The sequence below is a fragment of the Gobio gobio genome (assembly GCF_949357685.1).
Source record: "Gobio gobio genome assembly, chromosome: 2".
NCBI classification, from domain to species: domain Eukaryota; kingdom Metazoa; phylum Chordata; class Actinopteri; order Cypriniformes; family Gobionidae; genus Gobio; species Gobio gobio.
Genome location: NC_137098.1, coordinates 52979404 through 52997565, shown reverse-complemented (window position 1 = coordinate 52997565; position 18162 = coordinate 52979404). Strand labels below are relative to the sequence as shown.

General features: G+C 40.1%; 1 protein-coding gene across 3 annotated transcripts in view; it reads left to right on the top strand.

Moving 5' to 3' along the window:
- svep1 (sushi, von Willebrand factor type A, EGF and pentraxin domain containing 1) overlaps positions 1–18162 on the top strand; it is an 84382-nt gene that overhangs the window by 55787 nt on the left and 10433 nt on the right. For all 3 annotated transcript variants that reach the window (XM_079810840.1, XM_079810841.1, XM_079810839.1), the window contains exons 15-38: positions 1369–1566; positions 2726–2959; positions 3197–3358; positions 3507–3668; positions 3791–3952; positions 4593–4681; positions 5148–5244; positions 5519–5632; positions 6836–6949; positions 7080–7281; positions 7399–7556; positions 9017–9215; positions 9425–9600; positions 9731–9855; positions 9972–10095; positions 10741–10911; positions 11223–11396; positions 11591–11710; positions 11964–12140; positions 13613–13697; positions 13863–14054; positions 14185–14352; positions 14516–15188; positions 15362–18072. In XM_079810840.1, the coding sequence (XP_079666966.1) occupies positions 1369–1566; positions 2726–2959; positions 3197–3358; positions 3507–3668; positions 3791–3952; positions 4593–4681; positions 5148–5244; positions 5519–5632; positions 6836–6949; positions 7080–7281; positions 7399–7556; positions 9017–9215; positions 9425–9600; positions 9731–9855; positions 9972–10095; positions 10741–10911; positions 11223–11396; positions 11591–11710; positions 11964–12140; positions 13613–13697; positions 13863–14054; positions 14185–14352; positions 14516–15188; positions 15362–18072 (6787 nt within the window). The remainder of the gene's footprint in view (positions 1–1368; positions 1567–2725; positions 2960–3196; positions 3359–3506; positions 3669–3790; positions 3953–4592; positions 4682–5147; positions 5245–5518; positions 5633–6835; positions 6950–7079; positions 7282–7398; positions 7557–9016; positions 9216–9424; positions 9601–9730; positions 9856–9971; positions 10096–10740; positions 10912–11222; positions 11397–11590; positions 11711–11963; positions 12141–13612; positions 13698–13862; positions 14055–14184; positions 14353–14515; positions 15189–15361; positions 18073–18162) is intronic.

The window sequence follows — 18162 nt, the reverse complement described above, 5'->3', positions numbered from 1 at the left end:
TAAATAATGGCATGCTGTTGTGGAGTGATTTTACCCTTTTCACCAGGCAATGTAGTTATTGTTAACTAAAACTATTAAATATAGGTAATTTTTTTAATGAAATAAAGCTAAAATAAAATAATATAATATTAGAGGAAAAACTTTAAGCTTAAAAACTTAAATGAAAATTAGAAATGTTGATTGGGAAACTACCTGAAATAAGTTGAAGTTGAAGAGTACTAAATAAATGACTAAAGCTAAATAAAATAATTGCAAAAAAAAGAAAGAAAGACAATCAACGGAAATACTACAATTTAAGCTAAAATGTAAACTGAAAATGTAAGAATATAACACCTAAATCAAAATATTTATAAACACTAATAATACATAATACTAAAATAAAACTGTCACCTAGCAATTAACCATGTTTTGATTGATTATTATTTCCAAAAGTGCTTCTTTATCCTCAAAAAAACCCTCAACAAGGGCAATTTCTACTACCTGTCATAAATTGATCCTTCGGGGAGCCAAAGAGCTGAGCCTGCAATCCTGACAAGCTGAAATGGTCACAATGTTGTTTTGGTATTTTTTCAAAAGCTGTTAATCTAAAGTGAGTTAATCATACTAACTACAAAATCTTTCTACTCTGTTTCATATTTTGGGGTTTGTCTGTAATGTTCACATGTTAGCAAGAAGTTATTTTAATATTCCTGATCCATGATAATTATTGTTATGAGTGGTAGCACAATCGTATGCTGCTTATGTACTGATTAGCAAAAAAGGTAGAACGGTTTACTGAAACCCTTTTATAGTATTTTATGATTTTAAACTGTTATCTGCATTTTGTTCCACATAAATGTATAAAAACTCTGTAGATTTCCATTTTTTTTAGACTAAAGTCTTGGGGCCAGATTTACTAAACGGCAAATTAGTGTGAGAGAACGTAAAACCAAAAAAGCGCTGATAATAGTGAAAAGTTCTGCGTGTGATCTACTGACGATGTGCAAATTAAAGAACACAGACGCAACCAGATCATTTCCATAATGACCAACGCAATCTACCAGGACCAGCGCAAATTAGCGTCTGGTTTATGACATGCTTTTTTTGGGCATTAAATAATGCCGCAAATAACAGTAAATTGACTAGCACAAACCTTAGTAAATTCAGTCTCCTCCCATATATTATGCGTCTGAAAGGGATACTCCTACAAATGCATATGCAATAAGGTCAGCTGCAAAAATAACTGCCCACATCTTTTTAGTGCTATTTTTACTGCATGACTCGTAAATCCTGACAGTATTAAATGCCTAAATCTTTCTTACATTTTTATATTATTTTGTTATAGATTACATTTGCCATTTAATAGTTTTTTTTTTTTCTTCTGCTCAGGTCCTGGAGGATGGGGTAGTAATTGGGGCTCTCAAAATGGTCAGGACTATGCATATTTTGACACTGGTTTTGCTCCAGAGCACAACTTACAGCAAGATGGCTCATCACAGCATGGCTATCACATGAGGACCAAACGCCATCGGAAAATCACTGGCCCTACCAGAGAGCAGAAGATACAAATCCATTTCAACATCACAGGTAGAGAAATACCGACTTTTGGGCTAGTTAGGCCCTGTGTTGTCATTGCACCTGTTGATAATTAGGCTGCGTTTACACTGGCACAAAATAATCCGTTTTTTTTTTACTCACATCTGACACAGATTGGAATTTATTGCACACGTGCAAACACAAAAATCCGCACGGGATCCATTTTTTTGCATGTGTTCTGAGCCACTTCCAAATGTGTTTTTAAATCAGATACATATCCAATATCTGAACATCTGACCTATGTCTAAACACGTATATATCCTATTCCCATTGAAATTCCAAGCCACCACAAGGAGAGGTTGAACCCAGAGTACTCCCCCCTTATCCCTGGCTGTGATAGAGTGAGGAGTCGGGGTGGAGGAGAGATGCTGAAAACTGTCGTGGAACATAAGTGAGTCGGCTATGTATATATAGGCCTTCTCTCGTGCTGATTGGATAGATCGGTTGAGCGTGTTCCTCCCGAACTTTGTTAATAAAATATCATAAAGATAGCTTTTTAATGTCGTATTATGAAGCAGACGTGCCTGTATGCACTCACACTAAAACTCACAGCTTGTTATATATAGGTAAGAAATTGTGCACACATAGAAACATTTAGGAGCATAGAAATGTAAGCAGTGAAATTTAAAAATAAAACAGCTTTGCTACTGAAAGCTACATTATGTTTCTCAACAACGAGGTGATAACTTCGCTGTTTTTGTAATTTAAACACACAAGCTTCACTATTAGATAGAGACGCTGTACAGACACACGCAGGTAATCTACTCTCGCTCTATCTCTCTCTCGTCTCTCATTAATTCATTTGATTTCATTCAAATAAATGTGATCTTACTGCACTACTTTATTTCACTTCAGAAGTCTAGATCTAATGAGCCATAGATAAAATAACAAACGAAAATTACCGCTATTTTCCGGTCTATATGTGTTTATATATACAGCTTTTAACTTATCTATGTTGGTAAATAATCATGGTGCCACCCGATTTTAATTATATAAACAATTTTAGTTCGGCCATTAAAAACCAGTGGGACAAAACTTGGATATGGTCAAAAGGTCAGATCTGTGCAATAGGACTTGCCGTGTAAACGGAGCCTTAGTTTTACACCCAAATCCAGTTGCAACTTCTCCCAACACCATTCCTTTTTCCCAGCAAGCATCCCACTGCCCTTGTCGAGAAATGACTCTGCGGAAATGGTCAATCAAAAACGTTTACTGAGGGCACTTGAGCAGCTGACCAATCGGCTTAAGCGGACACTGAGCAAGCAACCGTTCTCTACCTTCCATGTGTCGTCAGAGATGATCGTAGCGGACCCCAAATCATTGGAAAGTAAAAAGGCTACACTGTATTGCCGGCCAGGGTCTGTTCTCAAAGGCAGGGTGTGTGGTGAGTTTGAAAATGAAATACACATTCAGCAGGGCACATCTGATATAGATTCAAGAGTGAAAAATATGACAGGCATCTTGGAACGTCTGGAAAACATTTGCTGCAAACTGTTGCATTTTTTGTAAATTTGTCACAAATTACCACACCTAAAATGGTTTGCAAAATGCCAACCAATGGCTTATGCACTGGCTGCAACAAATGCACCTTTTTGATGTCCCTGTTGGTTTTGACCCATAGTGCAATGCCCAGTAGGGACATATTTCTCCCTGGAGTATGCTGAGTGTGAGAGCTGCTGGAGAGGGTCATATCAGGATGAGGAGGGCCAGATGGAGTGTAAGTCATGCCCTGATGGCTTCTCCACTCCTTACCTCCATTCACGCAGCCTGGCAGAGTGCAAAGGTAATTAGTCAGCTGTCTATATGTTTGTTCATAAATCTACTCATCATTCTATTCCATTCCAGCAGAAGACTGCTTATAGATGGGATGTCTAAGTGCGTCTCTGTCTTTGTATTTGTGTGCGTACCTGCATGTGTGTGCATGTTTCCAGCGCAGTGCCAGCCTGGCAGCTCGTCACTAACCGGGTTGGAGACGTGTGAGTCCTGTCCTCTAGGGGAATTCCAGCCAGGTTTCGGCTCTCAGATCTGTCTGTCCTGCCCTTCTACCACGACCACTGTCAATAGAGGGGCTCTGGATGTCAATGAGTGCGGTGGTGAGATGTAACAACTTAATAAATACCTAATAATTACTAGACTAAATAAAAGACTTATTTAGGGGATTAGTTCCAATTAGTTTCTGAATACATTTGGTTTCTCTTTCTCTCTGTCTTCCCAGTACCATGTTCCGCGGGTCATTTCTCACGTACGGGTCTGGTTCCATGTTACCCATGCCCCAGAGATTATTACCAGCCTGAGGAGGGCCGTTCATATTGCCTCGCCTGCCCCTTTTATGGTACCACCACGATAACCGGAGCCAAAGCCATCCAACAGTGCTCCAGTACGTATCGTTTCCTTAGCTCTTTTCCTTATTTCCCCTATTTTTTTATTAAGTACACAAACGTTTATGGACAGTAATTCAGTCTCTTATGCTCACTAAATCTGCATTTATTTGATCAAAGCAGTGTGAACTCGAAGTGGGCACTGCTTTGATCGGTAGTGCACTCCTCACATGTTGCCGGTTCACTGACCGCCCTGCCCCAGAACACGATTTCAACTAAGGTGGACCCCTCCGCCCTCTTATTATAGGTAGACTTGGGTGGTTAGAGGAAGCATTTTACATAAAAAATGACAATGTGCAAGACAATGGTGTGCAGAGGGTTTCTTAATTTATTCACCAGTGGAATATATGGGTCATTTCAGGCTTTGGGTAGGTGTGTGAACGATTTGCAATGAGAATCCAATGCACATAATGGAATCTGATTCTCTGTACACGCAGGGAAAAAGTGCATCAGTGTGGAAAAGATGAGGATGATGAATGCCTTTTGGAAAATGTTTTCCAGTTTTGACAGCAGAAATTCTCCTCTTTCACATCTTTTTTTTTTTTAAGTGTGTGTTGTGCTTATTCTGTCTGTTTCATTTTCTCATTTCTGTCTCCTTGTACTTTTTCCCTCTTTTCTCTTGGTCTTGGTCTGACTCAGGCTTTGGCTCTAGTTTCCTGCCTAAAGAGGAAAGTGCAACTACAGCGCCAGAAGTGGTTGTGAGAAAGGATTATCAAGCTAGTAGCCAGGTGAGTTGTCTTCTCACTTTCACCGGTTGGTACCGGAATCTGGGAATCTTTGAAATTTGTTCCTGCTGTATTTGGATCACATATAGTAACCCTAAAATGTATTTGGACACTTAAGTCACACCAATGAATGTATGAATGCCATTGTCCTAAACACCAAATAAGTGTTTTATTTTAAAGAAATATAGCACAGACAAAACTTAAAACCAAAGCATTGGCTCATTTGAGAACTGACATCATACAGCCATTAAATAGTTAATACCGTAGTTAAAATGGTTAGAACAGAAGACAATTATTTCTAATCATCTGTTTGAAGATGCCAGTTGGTTTGCTATTTTATTATTTAATGCAGTGATATTCAGATCAGATATGTCTTCAGTGAATAGTGCTTATAACTTTTTGTTGGTGTCACAGCACCCTCTGGGGGCTGGAGTAAAACAGCTGAAAATGTAGCTCTACTCTCCCGCAGATGTTCCATGAATGTCTTTTGAATCCGTGTCAAAACCAAGGAACTTGTGAGGAAGTCGGGGTCGGATATGTATGCAACTGTCTTCCGGGATTCACAGGTTTGGCATGTTTTATAACCATAACTCACAAGTAAAAACCAGTCGACTTAAAACAACTTTTAAGCTTTTATAGTTTCCTTATATACTGTTGTGCTATGTACAGCAAGGTGTGTATTTAAGACAACTCAGCTGAGACAACTGGTTGTTTTTTATTTTTATAATTCAGCTAGTCTGGTATTACACTATATAATTTTGATAGATTTATCTCAGCCTCAGTGGTTGAGTCAATCACTGCCAATCCTTTTTCAAATTTTCCTCATTCATTGCCTTACAGGAGCCAAGTGTGAGAGCGACATTGATGAATGTGATTCTGCTCCTTGTCAAAATGGTGGCCTGTGCAGAGATGGCATGGGAGATTTCCAATGTCAGTGTCAGCCTGGGTTTGTAGGTATGAGAAAGTCCACTCACATAATCTGACAGCTCAGCTTCACACTGGGGAATCCCAATAGAACTGCAAAAACCAAGTCCTACGTTTGAAATGTTTGAGGCAATTAAAAACCCAAACCCAAAATTCCTCTCTGTTGAAGGTCCTGAAAGTTTCCTTTAGTCTGACTATTGTGATGGATTTAGCTGTCTCTGAATCTCTTGAGTCTGGCAGTGAAACTACACAAGCTCTCATTCTCAGAACCTTACAACACTTTTCCATTCAGGCCATTGTCTCTCCTCTTTAAAACGTGGCTGTGATTAGGCATGTGGCTGCCCTAGAAATGGAGAATTTGAATTGAAGCATTTTTGTTCTTTTCCGAATCTAAGTATGTCTCGGGTGTTTGTCCAAGGTGGCAAAAGAAACACATCTTTGCAAGAAAATTGGAAAAGAAAGTAAAATGATGAATCAAAACAATTATTATGAAATATGAGCTCAAACAGTGTATAAGAAAAGTAACACTATTCAACATTAGCCAAGTTTCCATCCACCTTTTGCGTTGTTCTGTTATCGACAGTGGGGGGAAAAGTTTGCATGCCTGTTAGCATCCAATTGTAAAAAATAGTCACATAAGTTTTGGTGTATCGCAAAAGAAATCTGCCCTTGAGCTGCTTCCATACATAATTTAGACAAAATGATCTACCTTTTGAATCCTACATGTTCTCAAAAAAAGGAGAGAATACCATGTAACGGGACCATTAAATATACTGATACAGTGAAAAATGATCACATATAAAGTATCAACATAGAATTTATGCACTGAAGTTAAACAAAAAAAGATTGTGTCGGCACCTTGTCGCAATTTTATCGATAATTAGCATTTCCCATCAGCTATATCTGTAAATGTTTTGATGCGCTAAAAATCCTTGGATGGAAACTTGGCTAGTGACAACAGCTGATAAAGACATCTCTTTTGCCTCCCTTGAGCTCAAAGTGGAGCTAAAGCATGTCATGAATGTGAGGGTGTAACGGCAGAATACAGACGAAAGTGAGAGGAGGACCTGCCGCATTAACACAAGATCTTGAAGAGACTGTGATGTGACTTAATTTGACCTAATACTTGGGACAATCAAGACCGATATATTATTATTTCTATTATAATTCATCATGCCATGCTTTCTATTAAAACTATGTTCCATATGTCTTTGTGTGTTTTGTCTCTGGAAGGCTTGCTGTGTGAGGCTGAGGTGAACGAATGCAGCTCTTCTCCATGTCAGAATGAAGGAGTCTGTGTGGATGAAGTGAATCACTTCACATGTAGCTGTCCAGATGGATTCACAGGTCAGCACTTAACCTCTGCCACACCTCTTCACGTGCATATAATGTCAAAAATAGTATAATACATTGAATTGAATGCTCTTAAATTCTAGTGCAGTAATCAGTGGGTTATATCTTTGTCGTTTACATCTAGGTCCACGTTGTGAGTTGGAAATAAATGAGTGTGCTTCCAGCCCTTGCCAAAACGGAGGTGTTTGTAAAGACTTGGAGGGTGGGTATTTCTGCACATGTCCTCATGGCTTCACTGGCGACAATTGTGAAGTTGATGTTGATGAGTGCTACAGCGCCCCCTGTCTGAATGGAGGTACATGTGTGGATGCTGTCAATGATTTCAGGTTAGTGAGGAAGCCTTTGTGGAAACTGTTCATGCATATGCATTAGGAGGATGTTTATAATTCAAGCAACAACAGACATATGATGGATAACAGACTTTGTCTCACATTTGCAATCAGGTGTGAATGTGTGAATGGATACCGAGGCAGACTGTGCCAGGTAGACGTAGACGACTGTGAACCGAATTTGTGTTTGAATGGCGCAACCTGCGTGGATGGAGTGGCCACTTTCACCTGCCGATGCCCTCCTGCGTTCAACGGAACCAGGTGTGAGACAGGTATTGAGGGAAAGAGATGAAAATCATCATCATCATAGAGATACGTTTTACGAAGGCTTGTTAGTGACAGAATAGTGTCACTTTAATTGAGATGCGTTCCCAGAAAAGTTTGGAAAATTCCCAGCAGCAATTTTTCATTGCTGTTTTCAGATAAAGTTTGATGTACTGTGATAACAAACTATAACTTTCAGAACCCAAACTTCCTCCCTAGTCCAAAAAGACCATTTATCAGAACTAAGCTACAGAAACATTTGCTTTGAACTTCTGCATCTTTCTGACAAATGAACACATTAACCATAAAGATTTATCTATAAAAGTTTGTGTTTACATAATATATGTGTGTGTACTGTGTATAATTATTATGTATATATACACGCTCCTTCATGTATATATTTAAGAAATATGTGCATGCATGTACTGTATGTATATTTATATAATTTATATTATATATAAATATAACATATTTTTCTTAAATATATACATGCATGTGTGTTTATTTATATATACATAATAATTATACACCGTACACACACACACACACACACACACACATATTGTGTAAATACAAACGTTTATTTTGGATGTTTTTATTTTTAATCGATTGCCCAGCACTAGTTAAAATATTTAACATAATTAACACAGCATCCATTTTTTCCATCATCCTTTAGCTAGCGTTACATTATATGATCGTGCTCTTATTCATGCAAATGCTTCCAGTGCAACAAGACACAAAAGAGAACTAAGTGCGGTACCAGCACGCTGTCTGTGAATCTCCTGTCTTTGTGACGCACACACAACTCACGCACACAGAAACCCATTTCAGACAGCGTGCCGGTTCTCTTTCGTGCTTAAATAGACAAAAACACACAAACATATGCCAAAATGCCAGTTTTTGCTGAGTATCCTTGTTAGGACAGTCTTAAATTAGTTAAATAGAGTCTTGAATGAACGAGTTCTAAGAAAATGGATGCCAGATTTGTGTTTTGCGTTACGCGCCAGGTCTTAGTGACAGACAATAAACCTGCTGCTGTCTATCATGTTAATCAAAGAACAAAACAAAAAAAGAAAATCCCTCACTGCTTTCAAACTGAATAACTTTTGAAGCTTTTATAAAAAATAATCTGTATTTAATTTACAAGTTATGCAGTGAAGACTGTGAAGTGTTTGATAACTTTATTTATTTTCTGGATATTTCCTACCTGTTAGATCAAATATTTTAAATATACTGTGACTGTCTTTATGCTGTTTCTACATTAATTTGGAATTTAAATGTGAAATTATTACAATATAAAACATATTAAAATCTTTAAATGTTAGGTGTGATTAATCCTAGGTAAATAAAACCTAATTAACATGATAAGTTAACCTCAGACACAAAAATGTTCTGAATAAAAATGATCTATAATACTGTATGACCCCTTGATAATCGCGTATTATCTGTTGTTGTTTTTTCCAAACAGAAATGCCCTACTCCTTTGATCTGGAGTTTGAAGTTTCTGGTATCCATGGTTATGTGATGATGGACGGTCAGATGCCATCTCTTACACAGATCACGTGTACATTCTGGATGAGGTCATCAGACACTGTTAATTATGGAACTCCCATCTCCTACGCTGTAGAGGGAAGTGACAATGCCTTCCTCCTCATTGACTATAATGGGTGAGAGCTGTGTTTTCATTTACATACCTCAATTCAATATATGCGTATATGCTATGACCTGTTTAACATGTTTGTTTACTATGTAAGTTGATCTTACCAACACCCCAAACAAATATAAAAGCCAATCAATGGTTTGATTTAACCCTCATTCTTTTTCTTGCATTCTCCTCTGTCTGTCTTCCCTTGTTTTCTTACTATCTTACTTTCAGGTGGGTCTTGTATGTTAATGGAAAGGAGCGGATCACTGACTGCCCAGCAGTAAATGATGGCCTCTGGCACCACATTGGTGTATCATGGCGCAGCAAGGATGGCGATTGGAGAGTCTATATTGATGGGAGCCCTTCAGATGGAGGGAAAGGACTATCTGTTGGCACTACCATACCAGGTTGACCTTTAAACCTGATAAACAATTCAAACACACTGCCAGTTTATTAAAACGCCTTTATTGCTTTATGGTGCTTCAAAGAGAGTGTGTGCGTCCAGAAGATGAAATGTTTGCTCTATACGTCAAACAGGAGGGGGTGCTCTGGTACTTGGACAGGATCAGGACCAGAGGGGGGATGGCTTCAACCCAGTAGAGTCCTTTGTGGGCACAGTTAGCCAACTTAATATATGGAACTATGTTTTAACACCACAACAGGTAACACTTCATACACATTCCTTACTCTTACTCTTCATGTTAACAGAGTTCACCAAGAAAGTATTTTTCTGAACTGCTCTGAGATCAGAAACTAAGCATATTTCCACTATTCTCAGATCAGGTCTTTGGCCAGCAGCTGTCCACGTGATCTGCAGAAAGGGAACGTGTTTGCCTGGCCTGACTTCTTAGGAGGGGTCACAGGCCGAGTAAAGACCTGCAGCAAGAGCATTTTCTGCGCTGGTAAGAATGGTCAATCAACCGTCTATGCATTGGGGAACAAAACTGTTTCTCTGCAGATCTTGGTGTGAATTTTACATATGTGACCCTGGACCACAAAACCAGTCATAAGGGTAAATTTTTTAAAATTGAGATTTATACATCATCTGAATAAATAAGCTTTCCATTGATGCATGGTTTGTTAGCATAGGACAATATTTGGCAGAGATACAACTATTTGAAAATCTGCAATCTGAGGGTGCCAAAAAAATCTAAATATTGAGAAAATCGCCTTTAAAGTTGTCCAAATGACGTCCTTAGCAACGCATATTACTAATAATATTTTTTTAAATATATATTTACGGTAGGAAACTTACAAAATATCTTCATGGAACATTATCTTTATTTAATATCCTAATGATTTTTGGCATAAAAGAAAAATCTATAATCTTGACCCATACAATGTATTGTTGGCTATTGCCACAAATATACCCATGCGACTTATGACTGGTTTTGTGGTCCAGGGTCACATATTACTACACAATAACATCAGTACTAACATTTTGTCTGATTTCATCAAATGTATCCTGATGTGTAACTGCCAAACACATAACCTAACAATGTGCTTTTTGTGTAACATTTGTTGTCCGCTGTTTTGGTCTTTGTTAGACTGCCCCCTGGTGGAATCTTCTGTTCCTCAGCTGCGCTCATCCAGTAAAGCTGTGAGTCCAGGCTCTAAGGTGCAGTTCTCTTGCAGTCCCGGGTTCTATCTGGTGGGGGAGCCAGTGCAGCAGTGCTTAAACAGAGGCCAGTGGAGCCACGCAGAGCCAATATGTGAACGTGAGTGATGTGAATGCACAGATAAACAACAAAAGACACAAAAGCATACACTGACTGTTTAAACAGTAACGCATATTCAAAACTACCATCACAGACATGTTTACAACAATATACTTACATTGTACTGAGATACAATCATACAACTTATGTTTAACATTTTCAAATGCATATAAACACATGCCATTACACAAATAGACACGTTTGTGCACACACTTTACAGCATATACACAATGTAGTATTGACGTTACTCATTATTACCCAGTACCAGGACCGTCAGTAATCTGTACCAGGGCCTTTCTCTACATATGTAGGTGTGGAATGTGGTCCTCCCCCTGATCTGGAACATGGCCAGTATCATGGAGAGGATTTCTATGCTGGGAGCTCAGTGCTTTATCAATGTAAACCCGGGTTCTACCTCCTTGGAGAGAGTAAGATGCTGTGTACCAATAATGGCAAATGGATTGGCAACCCACCTGCCTGTCTGGGTAAGAGATACAGAGCAAATATTTGAAAGAAACAGATAGGTAGTGAATAGACAGTAGGTCTATATCAGAGTTATAAAGCGCTTCTATGCACAGGTGCACATGGAACCTGAAATATCATTTTACATACGGTCTACGGTTATCATTTACCTTTTTCATGCCTTTGTTCTTATTGTTGGTTTGTGCTTATATTACAGATGTGGACGAATGTTCTCTGGGCTCTGAATGTGATGAACATGCTAGTTGCCAGAACACTGATGGCTCTCATATATGCACATGCATACCTCCTTACAGTGGAGATGGAAGAAACTGCACAGGTAACAGAATCTCATGGACAATTTATATGGACAAATAAGTTTCCACAGGTAGCAGTCTCTTAATGAGTGCACTGCCAGTCCACACAGTTGCATGATTATTATTGCATTTGTGCATTTTGGACTTGTCTGCCAATCCTTTACAAATCAGACAATCTATTGTCCACCACAAGTTTCTAAAATCACTCATATATTTTTCTTTACAAATGCGTTCATAAACTGAAGACAATTATTTTTGTTTTCTTAATTTCACTAGAGCCTGTAAAATGTAAAGATCCAGGTGCTCCAGAGTTTGGGCTCCGTGAGGGCAGTAATTTCATCATGGGCAGTGAGGTGGTCTTTTTCTGTAAGGAAGGCTATGAGTTGATTGGCTCATCCCGTCTTTCCTGCACAGAGGAAGGAATTTGGAAGGAAGATGTCCCATACTGCAAAGGTAGGCCTAGCTTTCAGATCTATATTTTGATGCTACTGTTTGCCTACATACACTACCGTACAAAAGTTTGGAGTCAATATGATTTTTTTCTAAAGAAATTAATATTTGTATTCAGTAAAGTAGCATTTAAATTTTTTACACAAAAATGTTAAGCAGGACAACTGTTTAAAACATTGATAATAAAAATAAATGTTTCTTGAGCCCCAAATCAGCATATGAAGATTTCTGAGAATTATGTGACTGAATCCTGGAGTAAGGACTGCTAAAAATTTATCTTTGCCATCACATTAATTAGAATTACAATTAAATATGAGTATATGCTATGACCTGTTTAACATGTTTACTATGTAAGTTGATCTTACCAACACCCCAAACAAATATAAGAGCCAAACATTGGTTTGATTTAACCCTCATTCTGGTATAAAAATAAATGTTTCTTAAGCCCCATATCAGCATAGATTTCTGAGAATTATGTGACTGAATCCTGGAGTAAGGACTGCTAAAAAATAATCTTTGCCATCACATTAATTAGAATTACAATTAAATATGAGTATATGCTATGACCTGTTTAACATGTTTACTATGTAAGTTGATCTTACCAACACCCCAAACAAGTATAAGAGCCAAACATTGGTTTGATTTAACCCTCATTCTGGTATAAAAATAAATGTTTCTTGAGCCCCAAATCAGCATATGAAGATTTCGGAGAATTATGTGACTGAAGCCTGGAGTAAGGACTGCTAAAAATTTATATTTGCCATCACATTAATTAGAAAAGCATTTTAAATTGTAGTAATGTTTCACTACATGACTGCTTTTATTTTATTTTTTTTATTTTTTTTTTTCAAATAAATGCAGCCTTGGTGAACATAAACTTCTTTCATAAACAATTTTACAAATCTTTAAAATCTCAAACTTTTAAACTATGCTAATGACAATATTCCATGAATGTACTAATATATTAGTACATTAGTAATAGTAACTAATTAGAGCTTGCAATGGGATCCAAATGGCTGGAGCCTCCAATTTATATGTAAATGTTATTGTTTGTGTAATCCTACCACATACACAGATACATTGTTTCTTAATCTTACTGCTGGGTTTGGGGTTGGGAAACTGACCTGATAGAGACATTCTGTGTATATATACCTTATCTGATAATCAATTGTTCAGCTTTGTTCAGTCTATGTTACTGGAACAATTCAATAGTTTTGCATTGCCAGCAGACTGAATGTTATCCTGAATCTCAGCCAGTTGCTTTTATGAGGCTTTAATGCCTGGTAACCTCACATTACTGTATGTCAATCAAAGTTACAATGCATTTTGCTTTGGTGGATTCCCGATACTCTCCAGATGCATTGATTTTTTTTTTCTTTACATTACGGAATTTAATGCAACGATGAAGACAATTTCTGTCTGAAGTGCATTGAAAACACTGAACATAATTTGCTTCTAACGATCTCCCCCCACAGCCCTTTCCTGTGCTCATCCCACTCTCCCAGAATATGGAATCCTAAAAGGGGCAAACTTCACATACGGAAGCAAGGTGACTTTCAGGTATCACTGTCAGTGTTAGATGTAAAGACGGTTTCTAGAGGTATTGTATAGCTACTTTTAAGATACCTGTTTGAATATGAGAAACACACTGCCACAATATGTTTGAATATGGGAAAGGATGATATTTTTGTGTAGCTAATCTTTGCATTTTTTGCTTTGCTGCAGTTGTGAGAAGGGCTATGTCCCTCAGGAGCCAATAGAAAGCCAGTGTCAATCTGATTTAAAGTGGAGCAGAGAGCCCCATGATTGTAAGCCTGTAACCTGTGGTGAGCCCCCAGTGGTGGATTATGCTGAGTATACCCTCAATGGGAAAGTCTACCTTTCCACGCTAACCTACACCTGCATTGAGGGATACAGGTAAAGTCTGATACATTTTATCACTGACTCTATGAAAATTGTAGCAGGGACCATACAGGGAAACATTTTTAGATGGTATGGCTGGTATCTGTCAGAGAATGTGTTGACTCTCCTGTTCTTTTGTGTTAAGATTGCAGGGTGCCATGGAACTGAAGTGTGAGTCATCAGGAGAGTGGGCATTTCCTCCCCCCATCTGTGCCAGAGTGGACTGTGGCAAACCTCCACCTTTGAGGGACGCTGTGATTAAGGGCGACAACTTTACGCTGGGTAGCAGAATCATCTATATTTGCAAAGAGGGGTAACTTGCTTCTTTGATGTATATTTTTGTGCCAAGGGCTTTTATTTGATTATATCTTGTTGGGTTCAGCAAGAACAGATGTTTGATGTCCTGTAAAATATATTTTTCAATCATTGTAGTAATGATTTGATAAAAATGATTTGTAAAATGTGTCTTCTTATAGTTACACCCTGCTTGGCATAGAAACTCAAGAATGCCTCCCGAGTGGCAACTGGACTCGTAATTCTGCCCAGTGTGTGCCTCGGTCTTGTGGGCCACCACCCCAAGTTGACCATGCCCTACCTGATACTGGACACCAGCTTTTTGGGGACACTGCTATCTATTTCTGCGATGACGGCTACACTGCTGGTAACAATACAAAACTGTTCTGCAATGCTCAAGGTGTTTGGGCACCCCCAGATGGCTTTGCCATTCCTCACTGCATTGCCAACTTCTGCCAGCGTCCGCCAGATTTACCACATGCCATTCTGGACTCCATAAACAAACTGAAGTATGCTAGCAACACAGAGGTCAACTACAAGTGTGAGGAGGGCTTTGTTCTCAACACAACAGGAACCCTGAAGTGCATGATAGGGGGAGAGTGGACACCCTCGCCTTTGGACATTGGCTGTATGCCTGTCAGATGTTCAAAGCCAGACAGTATTGAGAAGGGCTATGTAAGTGGGAGCAATTACAGTTTTGGAGCGGTAATTGCATACAGTTGTGACAAAGGGTATTTCATTCGAGGAGAAAAGAGGAGAATTTGTAAAGCCAATGGTGAGTGGGGAGGTGTCTTGCCCACATGCCAGCCTATTTCCTGTCCCAGCCCACCTCGCTTGACAAATGGTATTATCCAGGTAAATTCAATACTGTCTTCCTGGGATGCATGAGATATTGGCACTATATGTGTAAATGTAAATGTGTGTGTAAATGTATTTAAACAAACCGTTTAGAATTGTAATATCCATGTAATCCTTGATTATTTCAAATACAATATTAAACCTGTATGTGTGTTTTTTTCTCTACGTAGGGCCAAATAAGAAAGAACGGCTATGTATACAGCAGTAGGGTGACCTATGCTTGCAATGATGGTTATCGCCTAACTGGGAAGCCTGAACGTATATGCATGGCCAATAAGCAGTGGTCGAACAACAACCCTCCTGATTGTGTCCTCCTCACCTGCCCTACCCCACCTGATATCAACAATGGCCGTTATCATGGCTCCACCTTTGAAGTCGGCAGCAAGGTGGAATTTGTCTGCAACGAGGGATATGAACTCATTGGAAATTCTGTATGGACTTGTTTAAAGTTTGGAAATTGGGATAAGAGCATAACCCCACGTTGTTCCCCAGTACAGTGCCCCGAACCACCTTTAGAGGAGAATCACCTTGTGCTGCATGGATTAGATTCTGACTCGGGCACTGTGGAGCTTTCTTGTGAGGAAGGGTATGTTCTCCATGGAGCAAGAACTCTTCGTTGTACCCCATCCCAAGAGTGGAATGACTCTTTCCCTGTCTGCAAACAAGTGTCTTGTGGACCTCCCCCTGAGGTTGCCTTTGGTGACAGATCTGACACACTGTCCTACTTTGGTAGTGAGGTGACCTACTCTTGCATGGATGGCTTTACACTCCGGAAGGAAGCTTCGGTTCGTTGCCAGGCAGATGGGAACTGGAGTAAACCTTATCCTGAGTGCATTCCTGTTGAATGCCCACAGCCTGAGGACATACCAAATGGAATTGTGGATGTTCAAGGACTAATGTTTCTTAGTACTGCCGTCTATAGTTGTAAGGCAGGGTATGACTTAGCAGGTAACAGCACTGTGCTTTGTGGTCAAAGTGGACTGTGGATAGGAGGTGTACCTGTATGTCACCCTGTTAAGTGTTCTGCACCAAAGGAGATTCCCAATGGCTCTGTTAGGTACTCCAGGCTTCAGTTCAGCCAGTCAGTTACATATTCCTGCCAAAGGGGGTACCGCTTACAAGGCCCTGAAACCCTCACGTGTCTGGAGAATGGGCAGTGGCACCAGGAGGCTCCTACTTGTGTGCAGATTTACTGTTCTCCTCCAAAACCAATTGACAACGGCTTTGTAGAAGGACGGGACAGCAAGTTTGGGGTTACTATCTTTTATAGCTGCTTCCCAGGTTTCCTGCTAGTGGGTAATAATCATCTCACTTGTGAAGAACATGGTTGGTCAAGCTCTGAGCCAAAATGTACTCCTGCTGACTGCGGCCTGCCTCCACACATTGACTTTGGTGACTACTCGAAGGTCAAAGAAGAGGACGAAACACTTACAAGTCAACATTTACCAGTAGACAACAGCTTTTTACACGGTTCCCTGGTTGAATATACTTGTCATGCCGGGTATGAAATTAATGGTGGTGTCATGTTGATGTGCCAAGAAGATGGCACGTGGAATGGAACCGCACCTGTGTGTGCTCCAGCACAATGTGAGACTCCACCCAGACCTGAATATGGATCAGTTATGGTAACAAATAGCCCACTTGGCAGTCTCGCAGAGTACAGCTGCGAGGAGGGTTACGAGCTCAGTGGACAGACAATCCGACAGTGTATCTCTGGGCAGCAGTGGAGTGATGATGCGCCTCGCTGTTTGCCCATCTCATGTGGTAATCCTGGAGGTATTGCAAATGGTGAGGTGATTGGAAAATCCTTTCATGTCAAGACACTTATTCATTACGAATGCCATAAAGGGTTTGTCCTCGAGGGTGTTAAAACTAGAACTTGCCAGGTTGATGGGAAATGGGACAACAAAGCTCCAACGTGTAGAGCAGTCTCCTGTGGACGGCCTGCTGTATCAAAGGACGTTTTAGTAAGAGGAGACGACTATACATTTGGCAAGAGGTTGTTGTTCAGCTGCAATCTTGGTTTCATCCTACAGGGGGCGCCGACCAGTGTTTGTTCGGCCAATGGCAGTTGGAGTGAGGATCCTCCAAAGTGCCTCCCAGCCAACTGTGGTCAACCACCGGTAATTGAAAATGGCAGGGTAACAGGCACGGATTATGGCTTCAACGGTATGGTTAGGTATGCGTGTGACATTGGCTACATCTTGACGGGAAATCCTACACTAATTTGCAGAGCTGATGGACTATGGGATGACCCTCCTCCGCGGTGCGATATAGTCACATGTGACCCACCTGCGGACATTAGCCATGGTTACCTGAATGGATCAAGCTTTAATTTCGACGATGTTGTAGAGTATATTTGCTTTCCAGGCTATGAGGTTCTTGGCAGTCCGGTTTTACGATGTGCTGCCGAGGGTGTCTGGCTGGGGCAAGTTCCAGAATGCCGACCATGTGTCTGCAGTCCCCCAGTTTTAAAGTACGGCACTATTCTCGGCCGAGACCACACCTGTGGTGCAAGCATCTGGTTCCGATGTGATGATGGCTATAAAATTCTTGGCCCCGCAGAGGCCATATGTGACAAGGGTGGAGTGTGGAGTCCAGGAGTACCCATCTGCACCCGAGGGAGATGTTCCAGCCCTCCCCCAGTGGTGCCTAATGCTGTCGTACAAGGCAGTGCTGCATACTTTATTGATACGGTCACCTACCGCTGTAGGCCAGGATATCATTTGAAAGGTTTTCCCCAGCTTTCCTGTGGAAGGTTGGGTAGATGGGGAGAGCCGAACCTGAACTGTGAACCCGTTTCATGTGGAGTACCACCTCTCATCCCAAATGCAGAGACTGCAGGAGTGGTGTTAACCTATGGTAGCAAAGCTCAGTACAGGTAATTTGACATTACATAAACATCCAATAAAAGCTAAATTGTACAAATAAAAATGCTGAGGTGCATTCAACTGAATGTTTCCATTTGACA